The sequence below is a fragment of the Nicotiana tabacum genome, chromosome 2 (genome assembly GCF_000715075.1).
Source record: "Nicotiana tabacum cultivar K326 chromosome 2, ASM71507v2, whole genome shotgun sequence".
Classification (NCBI taxonomy): domain Eukaryota; kingdom Viridiplantae; phylum Streptophyta; class Magnoliopsida; order Solanales; family Solanaceae; genus Nicotiana; species Nicotiana tabacum.
In genome coordinates this window covers 64,592,926-64,604,954 of record NC_134081.1, presented here as the reverse complement: position 1 = coordinate 64,604,954, position 12,029 = coordinate 64,592,926, and the positions used below count along the sequence as shown (strand labels likewise).

The following is a 12,029-nucleotide window of genomic DNA, read 5'->3' as shown; positions in this document are numbered from 1 at the left end:
GAACAGATTAGTTTGATTTGCAAAGTAACTCAATTTTCAAAAACGAAGGGCTCGTAGTTTTAAATTTATGGGAAACTTCTCCAAGAAACAAACAAATAGAGTACTATTATATGGTTTAAAACCAAACTAAGATCTTGTCTGAAAACTAAAAACAACTCAAAACAGGTTTCTCGCAAAAACTAACACAAATGTTAATGTTTGCTCAAAAACTCAATGGAAACATAACTAGACCTCCAAAACTTTAAACGTAAATCAAATCCAAAGGTGACCAGAAGCTGTATTTTCATTAGATTGCAAAAGTTTGAAAAAGGGCCTGTGTAGTCGCATTATTATAATACACAGATTTGAAAGGAGTCACATTACAATTGTCAGATGAAGACACCAAAAGGGAAAAGATTTAAAAACAGGTCCCTTTGGCCTTTGCCAAAGACTTTAACCATTTCACTCAACAAGGCAATTGGCAAAGACAAAAGTTAACAAACAGCCATATGCTAGTTCAAATTATATCAATTGATCCAATCTTTCTTTGCTTGTTATATGCATGGATAGCTCTGACCAGTTTGCTGAACATCCTGCCTATTTCTACCACCTGCTGCACATACAGAAATATGAATCAGAATTTCACCCTATAAAAAAATAACCCACCATAGACATCATGAAATTAACATCTAATTCGTAGTAATAAACAGCCATTGATTAACAACTTAATTATATGTCCAATTCTTCATAGTCCTCATTATCATAAAAGAAGTACGACCGTAAACCCGAAAAATAAAATAGAGAAAGAGAGGAAATGGAGCTAATAGGAAATTCAGCTGAATTCATTGCCTAAAATGGTTGAGTAAACAGATAAAAAGTGAAGTGGCTAAAAGATACAGCTTTACTTGTTACTTGTAAAAGAAAAACATAGCAATTCTGCTCCAAATTCCTAATTAAAAGGTAGTGCACCCTACAAATTTTTTAGATTTATTTTTAAAATGATGGTGTTCATGCCAACTTTTTCACAGCTCAATTATTCAACTCTCTACCAGGTAATATTGGCCATCAAATCAAATTTTAGCAGTATATATACTGAAAGTGTTAAAATGATAGATAATCAAGAATTGCAATTTGACCTGTTCAAAGGGGGCCTGAGTGAAGGAGATTTGGGACCTAAATAAAGAATGCCACATAAACAAAACTGCCAAAGTTCTGGCCAGAGCAAATGTTATTTTTAACAGAAACTACAATCAGCAGTGAAAAAGCAGACAAATAGTATTTCCAGAATGACCCAAAGATCTATCCCTCATTCAACTGAAACAAGGTGGAGGAAGAAGGAAATTATAATTAATCCACTGTTCTAAGCTTTGTTTCCCAAAATTTGACATCAGAATGAACTGCAATATATAATCAAAAGATATACTATGAGTTGATCAGATGTCAGTTGCCTTTCCCAAAAGACAACTATTTTCAACCTTTTCCTTTGAAAAAGTGTAAAGATGAACAAAGAAAAGATGAAACTTGACTCAGCTAAGAATAAATAGGTCATGAAAATTAACCATGATATAGGCATATAGCGATGAAATTTTATAAAGTGACACAAGTACTATGACCTTCGTACTCACTTTTCCTGTATAACATGATGTAAAGTAGTATGCGAAACATCAAATTTTTGCTTCACAAAACTAGCACTAGAGAAAAATCAGGAATATAACTTTCTGTTTTTGACAAGAGTGGGTTGCTCTAGTGATAAGCACCTTCCACTTCCAACCAAGAGGTTGTGAATTCGAGTTGTCCCAAGAGCAAGGTGGGGAGTTCTTGGAGGGAGGGAGCCGAGGGTCTATCGGAAACAACCTCTCTATCCCATGGTAGGGGTAAGACCTGCGTACACACTACCCTCCTCATACCCCATTAATGAGATTATACTGTGTTGTTGTTTTGTAACCGGAAGAAGTGCAAAAAGGCGAAAATAAATTTCTGTGTTAAGGAGAATAGTGACAAATAATTAGTACTTTTTAAATTCTCCCAAAACAGAGAAAATTAGCAGGTTTAAATAAAATTTGTTTCTTTCTTCAACTTCTTTCCTCTTGATCCTGTCAAACTAAATAAGGAATATGGAGAATTATACGTACAATTATTCAGTTTCCTTCCCTTTCTTTCCATAGTATATGCATCGGTCCCAATAAACATGTTGATATCAATCGAGTTAAACAGAGTATCGTTCAGAAATGGATTAGTTTCCTTTTCCAACTCACCATGAAAGGGGTGATGAAACCAAGTATTAAAAAAGGTCTATGGCCGATTAATTCAAAATTAAATTGGTAATGGGCGGGTATGAACTATGGCCACTAACCCCCTCCCCCTTCCTTTATAAGAGGCAGACCAAAACCACTTGTATCTACTCCATGACCCAGTGTTCCTTCACCTTGTTCTTCGTGGTGTTCGGACCAGCTTGCGCACATTACAACTAATTTCACGGGATATCTAGTATCCCACCAGCAACATGTACCAAATAACTTTATTCACCAAGATAGGACGAATTACCTAGTGTTTTTTGTCTCCCTATAACTCTATTTCCCAAGGCCTGAACGGATGAGAAAAACACCTGGTATTTATTGTCTCCAATAAGAATTTAACCTAAAACCTCAACCAACCCACTTTATTGACCATAATGTCACACTCTTAAGTGCAGATAATCGAGTAATTTTATGTGTCAAAACTTATGCATGTGAAAAGAACCACACCTTTGAGGACTAGTAGTTGCCTTTCTGCATCTTCTAATTATCTACTAGTATTATTTATAAGCCACGCCTACTGCCTCTCTTTTCTCCCTAACAGATTTACTAATAAATAAGCAGGCTGTTTTCTATTATTGGATAATTAGTTTTAACATCATTAAAAACACCCATTTTCTTTTCTTTACTTAAAAGGTATTTTATCAACACAAGTTCAAGATTTACATCTTAAATACTAGTATATGATTTGGTATTCTAGCTAGTATCATCTAATATCCATCTCGTTCAAGCACAAAACTGAGTCACAGACAATTCATACTTAGTATATCCCAAATGGCAAATAACCCACCCAACAACCAACCTAACGCTCACTTACCACCATCAGCTTGCAAAAAAGGCAAAACAGACCACAAGGAACCCATAAACATACAAGAATTAAAGTTTGCACTGATGTCAAAACTCAAAATAACCATTCTAACTCTCTTCTTTTAATCTGTCTTATATAACTTGAGTGACAAAAGTTATATTTGTTCCTTTTTAAATAACATATATATCTAGTCAAACAAATTGAAAGGGAGGTGGGAGTAGTATTTTGCAAGTGATATCACTCACTGGTTTCTTCAATCTCATTCACGTTGAATGAATGAATTTCAAGTTAACCATACAAATAAATTAACAGTAAGAGTGGTCAAAAGCAAATTAGATTAATTAACTCAATGATGTGATTGACTTGCCTTGTCTCTTTCTAGCATGAGGATGATTACGATAATCGTTGATGTTAGTGGGTACTCTCGGAAGGAAAACACCTGTTCCACCAGAAGTAGAACTACCTCCTCCTCCATATCCACTTCCCACAAATGGAAAAAACCGGCTTCCCATGAACCGGTCTTCATTTATTCTCAGGTTACGCATTCTGATGAACCGGTTCTCTTGCATCTGCAAAACCCTACTTCTTGCTTCAATCAAGCTCTCAACCTATCATCAATATATGCATGAACTAGTACCGTTTGTAAGAAAAGAAATTTATATATATCCAGAAATAACTCGCATTTATTTCAAGCTTCAACTCTACCTGGGGTGTATAAAACTGGTACGGATAAACACCGCCGGTCCGAAGCAGCTCTCCCCCTCTATTTCGTTCAACACACCCAGAAAGGGAACAATCCGTACACCTGCACCTCTCTACCGGTCTGAACCGCTGAACATTACAAACAATGAAGAAATATTTAAAAAAGCAACAAAATAGAGCTCCCACAAATTAAAGCAGTACAAACAATGGAGGAATATTTAAGAACAAAGTAAAAGCAACAAAACTTAGAGCTCCCATGAACAGTAAAAATGGCAACACATAAATAAAATATAGAAGACCCTAAAAAGTAATTAAAAATGCCGCAGAAAAAAAGGTACCTCAGAAATGGGAAATGGCTTTGGAACATAGTGGGTATGAGGGAGGTGGTGGTTACGTTGATGAAGAAGAGAAAAAGCAGCGAAGCTTTGAATGATATTTTCATTATCAGTTTCTTGTTGTTCAGCCATTAAAGAGAGATGATCATTACAAGAGTAACAGCAACAAGTAGAGGTAGTGGGGTGGTTGTTTTTAAACTTGGGAGGAGTAAAAGTAACTGAAACTTCTTCTACAGGGAAAATATCAGACGGTAGCCATAACATTCCATCATCCAGATTTTCAGAAGAATTCTCCATTTTCTTCAAAATCAGTGTAGAGTCCAGAGTATATATGTATCTCGTGAGAGAGAAAGAGGGGTTTTCAAATTGACGTTACGAATTCTTTTTCGTCTGCTTAAAGAGAGAAGTGAAGTGGGTTGGGTCACGTGACCAGAGGATTAGGGAAAAATGGGACACGACCCAATAACTGGAAGCGTAGCGATAGGGACGGAGGGGGTCAGTGGTCACTAGTACCATTTTTGGGTTTCTTTCTCAAGCCGGGGACTGCAGCATGACTTCTCCATTGGAAAGTTGACACATGACAGCTCGGGGAGTTGCTGTAAATTGTTTTGGTTAAAGGACTGCATTTCACAAGTAATTTCGCTTTCACCCCTTTTAAGTTGTACTAATTGTGCGTGAATCTATTTTCTATTTTATTCGTTCCAAAAAGAATGATCTTTTTCTAAATTTGATAATAATTTAGCTTAAATTTATAATTGTATCCTTAATGAGAAGTTTTTATAATCACATAAATACTCTGGGCTTATTTTTGACTTGTTTAGTACCACAAATTTTAAAAATTTTTATTTTTTCTTAAAGTTTGTGCCCAGTCAAACAAGTTCACATAAATTGGAACGGAGTGAGTACAAAACTTGGGTAAAGTAATACTTTTTCCTTTTTTTTGACAGAAGGGTAACGTTTTTTTGCAATACCATTCTTTTTTCTAACCAAATGCCACTAAACAAAACTTTTTTCATTTTTTGAAAAAAGTTACAAAACCTGGAAAACTTATACGGTGTATGTAATGGTGTTTGGTTGAAAAACTTCTCTAAATGGCTGAAAAAAGATATTCAAAAATAAATCTTTGAAACGAACGCCTTAATAAAGGTTGAGATGAAACTATGAGTTATGGAGGATTGCTTTACGAAACGAAAACCGGCTTGTAATGGAGGACTCTTTTTTCTCAAAGAATATGTACGTGTAATATTTTCTTTACTTTATACTAGTACTAGTATTATGAAGTATCGAGTTCTCCAAAAACATAGAAACTCATACTAAGCAAAACGGTTCGAACCAACCCACTTTAGACCGCTACCGTCTACCATACAAAACCTCATACAGAGCCATCTGAATGCTCGTCTGATAACTGTTGTTGTAGGCAAAATCCGCAAGTGGCAAGAAGTGATCCCAGGCACCAACTGTTGTTGTAGGAAAAATCCGCAAGTGGCAAGAACTGATCCCAAGCACTCCTAAAATCCATCACACACGTACGAAGCATATCATCCACCCGTGCGTCCCGAGCGCGCGGTTGTCCTAAATGCGAGTCTACGGCGACGGACGTCATGACAAGTGGTGGTTGAAACTCAACTCTCGTAATGTCGCGACTCCGACCCGTCGCACATTTGGGCTCCCTGACCCTTATTGCGCTTAGGCACTCCAACCGCGACCTCAGGTCAGGCGGCCGAGTGGCATGCTCTGTAGGTATGCAGGAAACACATCCAAAAAGTCTCTCACTCTTAGAACAGACTGAATAGTAGGAGTATCAGCACCAACATCCCTCACAAAGGCCAGGCATGATTCCTCTGAAACCATATCTAGAGTCTAAAGACATCATCAACGAGCATATACAAAATAGTGGAATATGATGTCTAATTACTATTATTACTATATATTATTGGTTCGAGACAGAGTTCCATAAGGCCGAAAAGGATAAACTAACACAAAATAATGATTTTGAGCTCCTTGTATGGGCCAAAAATTACCATACTTATATGCGAGCCTAATCGATATTAAGAAAGTCTTTGAAGGCTGCCACGTGTTGTCAATTTGATTTCGATAAAGGACGAAAGCGAGGTCGAGGAGTCAACAAAGATCAAGGTTGAGGATGAGTACTCTCTTTAACGGAGCAGTAACGACTAGTTTTAGAGAGAACATTCCAGTAAATATTCTTGGAATATATACTATTAGGATTTTTGTGGCTCATGTCCCCTTATAAATAGAAAGATATGTAGTTATAAAGGGGGATTTGACACTCATTTTAAAAGAACAATGCTTTGACATTCTCTAAAGATTCTTGCTTTATATACATACAAAATATACCTTTTCCTTACATATAATCTTAAATTTTCTTCCACGATCCAAGAAGAATACGAATATTCAAAGGTTCATCAATCACTTATCATTGTCACGAGGAATATCACCTAATTCAACCTCTTTTCGGTTATCTCACTTGCATTTATTTACTTAAATGACATTATATTTCATTTATTACTATTGAATGTTGTCTTCTTATTTCTTAGGTCATTAAATACCGTTGTTATTACATATTTAATGATACTTGACAGAATTTGTGATATTTTGTCACAAAATCAGTTAAACGACCTTTTGGATATTAATATTGGCTAAGATTAACTCTATCATATTAGAAAATCTAATTGTTTAAACTTAGATCTAAATGTTGGGTTAAACAGTTTGGCGCCGTCTGTGAAGATCCAATCTTTTATTTTCCATTAGATCTACAACTCAAATGACTTGCTAACCTAACAAACCACAAAGTTTATCTCTCCTCTCTGTGCGTACAAAATTTCCATGGCAGGCAACCAAGGAAACAAAACGAGGGCAACAGATAATGTTTTCCTCAACCTCATGAATGTTATCAACGAAGGCTATGACACCCATGATGAGGGGGCAACGCCTATAGCCTCTCCCAAATGAGAAAGGTCACCCCCACCTTTCTGCAGCACAACAAAACCAAACGGGAAAGGACCCTCTATGTCCGTGGGAGAGGGGACGCCTCGAAGCATGGCTAATTGATACCCCAGTCAGCATACTCAACAAACAATCTCCATGCATGACTATTGAAACCACAAGAGCCTATGTAGCACAGCGAGGGAACGAACATGACGACTAACCAGACCCTCCAACTTCAAGTAAAACTCACGATGTTACTGACAGTGCAGGTGACAACATCCTCGTCGCCGTCTTGAAAAGAATGGAAGAAATTGAAAATGAAAATGAAAACAAGGTGCTCAAAGACCAAATAAAAGAGAATCAGGAACGAGTAGACAAGATACTTGGCTCCCCCGTAATTACTACCAAAAAATGATGCCGATAGGTTCATAGAACAACCATATAGAGAGGAAGCGGCTTCACATGCCATACCAAAGACCCTCAAGATGCCACCATATATCAGAATATACGATGGGACAACTGACCCCGAAGACCATGTGACTCACTACGTCACCGCTGTGAAAGGCAATGACCTCACCAAGGAGCAGGTGGCCTCCATTTTGCTGAAAAAATTTGGCGAAACCCTCACTGGAGGGGCATTAACATGGTTTTTACAGTTACCAGCCCGCTCCATAGAAACGTTCGAAGAAATGGCTGATAAGTTAGTGACGGCGCATACCGGGGCCAAGAAAGTCGAAACAAGAGTAAACGATATCTTCACCATCAAACAATCCACATGAGGGATTGAGGGACTTCCTCGCTCGGTTCAACAGGGTAAGGATGACTTTACCAAATATTTTTGAAGGGATGGCCGTCGCAGCCTTTCAGAATGGGCTGAGTAGAGAGGGTTCGAAAGCGACCAGAAAACTATTAAGCCGGTTAATGAAGTATCCACCAACCACTTGAGATGAAGTCCATAATGCCTATTGTGTCGAGGTCAGAGCAGATGATGACGACCTCAACAGACCAACTCGACGACTCACCTTGGTACAATCCGATCCCCGTAAAGAACGTAGAGATAACATGAGGAGAGATTATCCTGTACCGCGGCCAGGTAGAGAGTGACATCAGCCCTATGTCAGGACGCCCGCTCCTCCCCCCTTTCGCTATGAAGACAGCCCGTCCAGGTCGGGATTAGGAACTCACAAGAACGGTAGAGGTATGCTCCCTTGTTATTTGCTCATAATTTTTGTGTTTCACCTACAGAGGTGGTTTATGCTCCTCAGAAGCTCAGAATAAAAGTAAAATGGCCGCCAAAGATGAGGTCTGATCCGAGCACCAGGAAATCTGATGCCCTCTGCGAATTTCACCAGGAACGTGGACACAAAAGAGAAGACTGCATCGCCCTAAGGCTAGAGGTAGTGAACCTGCTGCAGCAATGGCACCTTAAAGAACTGCTCAACGACAAAGGCAGGAATGCCTTAGCAAGGGGACGAGAACATCCAGGCCTGCCAAAGCCCCCTTCACCAGCTCGTACCATCAATATTATTATTGGTGGTAGCGACGATGCCTCTATCAACGTCATCAAGTTCACTGCGACCCACAAGCTCAAAAGATCGATCACCCACGAACGGTATGACAGACTCGAAGAGAGTATCATCTTCAATAAGACAGATGCTGACGGTTTGACTTTCCCTCACAATGATTCACTCGTCATTACTTTATGATTTTTAGATACTGATGTTAAAAGAATCATGGTACATGACAGAAGTGGAGCATGCTCCCCGAGTCATCGCACAGATGAGACTCGAGGATAAGAAAATTCCATGTTGCATCACACTAACCGTTTTTAACAATGCAGTTGAACGGACTTCGGGAGAAATTACACTTCCCGTTCTCACTGATGGGGTGACTCTAGAGACAATGTTCCACATCATGGATCAGGCCATCGTGTATAATGCCATCGTGGGATGACCGTGGATACACCTTATGAGATTCGTCCCCTCAAGCTTATACCAAGTGATCAAATTTCCAACACATCGGGGAATATTCAGCATACAAGGGGAATAACGCACGTCCCGAGAGTGCTACAGAATCGCCATGGACAGTACAACAACCCAACAAAAGAAAGAAAAGGAAAAGAAACATAGCAATCAGCAGGGCCGAGGTTGTCATAAGATGAAGCTAAGGAAGTCATCATAGACCCAGAAATAGTCGAATCCGTAGAGTCAACCATAGAAGACCTCGACCCAGTCCAATTAGATCATCAGGTAAATTTAGTAAATTCTTAATAACTAATGCGGATTTGTTTGCTTTTATTCATGCAGACATGCCAGGTATCCCCAAAGAAATCGCCACACAAAAGCTGAATGTCGACCTTTTCTACCCCATAGTAAGGCAGGTCCGACTAAAATTCAACCCCGCTATCAATAAGGTCGTCCACGAGGAAGTAGAGAAGTTATTAGCGAACGACTCCATCAGGAAATCAAAGTACTCCAAATGGATTTCCAATGTAGTGATGGTCAAAAAGAAAAACGGGAAATGGAAGATGTGTGTTGACTTTACGGACCTAAATAAAGTATGCCCAAAAGATTCATTCTCGTTGCCGCATATAGACCAACTCATCGATGCAACGGGGGGTACGAGCTATTAAGTTTTCTGGATGCATACTTGGGTTACAACTAGATACTCATGGAGTAAGAAGACCAAGAAAAAACCACGTTCATCACCCACAAGGGAACATATTGTCATAGGGTCATGCCGTTTGGGTTGAAGAACGCAGGGGCTACCAATCAAAGGTTGGTCACGAAAATGTTCAAAGGCTAACTAGGCAAAACAATTGAGGTATATATCGATGACATGTTGGTCAAATCCGTGAAGGCAAAAAATCATATCGACCACCTGAAGGAAGCTTTCCATATACTAAGACAGTACGGGATGAAGCTAAACCCCGAGAAATGCGCGTTTGGCATAGCCTCGGGAAATGTTTTGGGCTTCTTAGTATCGCAATGAAGAATTGAGGTCAACCCAGATCAAATCAAGGCCATCGACGAGATACCTAAGAAATTGATTACTAAGAAGTAAGTCCAAAGATTGACTGGTCGAATTGCCGCCTTATCTAGGTTCATCTCGCGGTCGTCCGATAGATGTTATAGGTTTTTTGGCTTACTAAAAAAGGATAATGTTCTCGAATAGACACACGAATGCGTACAAGCACTTCGAGAACTGAAAGGTGTACTTGTCATCACCACCCTTACTCTCGAAGCCCGAGCCCGGGGAGTACCTCCTTGTCTACCTAGCCGTTTCCGAAGTAGCAGTAAGTGCGGTCCTGATTCGAGAAAATAAAGGTACACAATATCCTATTTGTTTTATCAGTAAAACACTTGTCGACACCGAGACGAGGTACCCACTCCTCGAGAAATTAGCCCTGGCCCTGTTCAAAGCTTCACGAAAGCTTAGACCTTATTTCCAGTGCCACCATATCTCGGTCATCACCACTTTTCCTCTAAGATGCATTTTACATAAACCCGAGCTGTCGGGGAGGTTGGACAAATGGGCCATCGAGCTAAGTGAGCACAACATTACATATCAGCCTCGAACAACAATAAAGTCACAAGTGCTCGCCGAATTCATCGCAGACTTTAGCGTAAAAGTAAAGTCTGAGGTTGAGAAGAAGCCGCCCAAGCTTCTCTGCAACCACAGAACCTCTGGGTCTTGTACACTGACGGTGCATCCAATGCTTCCGGGTCTGGATTGGGACTCGTACTCGAGGTCTCTACCAGCGAAGTAATTTCCCAGTCCATAAGATACCCAGATATAACTAACAACGAGGCCGAGTATGAGGTCGTAAATGCAGGATTGAGACTGGCACTCAAATATGGGGCGAAGCGGTTGAAACTCGGTTGTGATTCTTAGCTCGTAGTCGACCAAGTTACAGGGACTTTCCAAATCAAAGAATAAGGATGGCAGAAATATCAAGCCAAGATCTATAAATTGCTGCCCAATTTCGACGAATGCCAGCTTGACCAGATCCCACGAACTCAAAACATCAAAGCAGACGGCCTCGCCAAATTGGTCGCCGCCACCAAAAGCATAACGGCTGGAGACAGAAGCGTAGTCCATCTCCTTAACTTGTCACTAGATTAAATCGAGGAAAAATCTATAAATTTAACTTTGGACTGGCGCAATTTTATTGTTACATATTTGCAGGATGGCATCCTCCCAAATGACAAAAAGGAAGCTAAAAATCTAAGAATGCAAACGGCTAGATACAACCTCCTTCATAACGACTTATACAAGAGAATGTATGGCGGCCATTTGGCAAAGTGTTTAGGCCCAAACCAAACCCAACACGTTCTCAAGGAAGTCCACGAAGGCCATTATGGTGCTCACTCCGTTAATTGAGCACTCATCAGGTGCCTCATACAAGCAGGATACTATTGGCCCAACATGAAGAAAGATGCCTTAGAGTTGGTAAAGAAATGCGAGCAATGTCAGAAATACGCCCCAATAATCCACCAAGCAGGCGAACACCTTCGTTCGGTCACCTCTCCATGGCCATTTATTAAGTGGGGAATGGACATCGTGGGTTCGCTCCCGTCGGGGCAAGGTAATATATGATTTCTTTTAGTTTTAACTAACTATTTCTCTAAATTGGTGGAAGCAGGGCATTTTCCTTAATTCGCGAGCAAGAGATAATCACTTTCATATAGAAAGACGTCATCTGTCGATTCGGCCTACCTAAAGAGATAAGTTGCTACAATGGACCCTAGTTCACAAGAAAAAGAACCACCGAGTTCTTCGAAAAATGGCATATCAAAAGAATACTTTCAACCCCCTATCACCCAGCTGGCAATAGTTAAGCGGAATCCTCCAATAAGATAACACTAAATATCATGAAGAAGAAACCTTAAGAGGCAAAGGGAATGTGGCTAGAAATACTTCCAGAAGTATTATGGGCGCACAGGACTACCCCGAAGATTA

General features: G+C 39.8%; 1 protein-coding gene across 2 annotated transcripts; it reads right to left on the bottom strand.

The window, feature by feature from the left end:
- Positions 1–274: 274 nt before the first annotated feature.
- LOC107786151 (uncharacterized) lies at positions 275–4,694 on the bottom strand. Of its 2 annotated transcripts, none has more exons than XM_075233679.1 (4): positions 4,122–4,694; positions 3,787–3,912; positions 3,449–3,650; positions 275–589 (listed from the first exon to the last, which is right to left on the bottom strand). In XM_075233679.1, the coding sequence occupies exons 1-4, from the start codon at positions 4,413–4,415 to the stop codon at positions 534–536; spliced, it is 678 nt and encodes a 225-aa protein (XP_075089780.1). In that variant the 5' UTR covers positions 4,416–4,694; the 3' UTR covers positions 275–533. The 2 variants fall into 2 exon arrangements, with proteins under 2 accessions (XP_075089780.1, XP_075089779.1); XM_075233678.1 differs by having other exon boundaries at positions 3,449–3,689; positions 4,122–4,689.
- Between the last annotated feature and the right edge of the window lie 7,335 nt (positions 4,695–12,029).

Excerpts from the sequence above, each read along its gene's own strand:
- LOC107786151 (XM_075233678.1), bottom strand. The coding sequence starts at position 4,415 with ATGGAGAATTCTTCTGAAAATCTGGATGATGGAATGTTATGGCTACCG. Across the intron at positions 3,690-3,786 it reads ACCAGTTTTATACACCCCAG|GTTGAGAGCTTGATTGAAGC; the intron begins GTAGAGTTGAAG and ends TATTGATGATAG. Across the intron at positions 590-3,448 it reads TCATGCTAGAAAGAGACAAG|GTGGTAGAAATAGGCAGGAT; the intron begins GCAAGTCAATCA and ends TATGTGCAGCAG.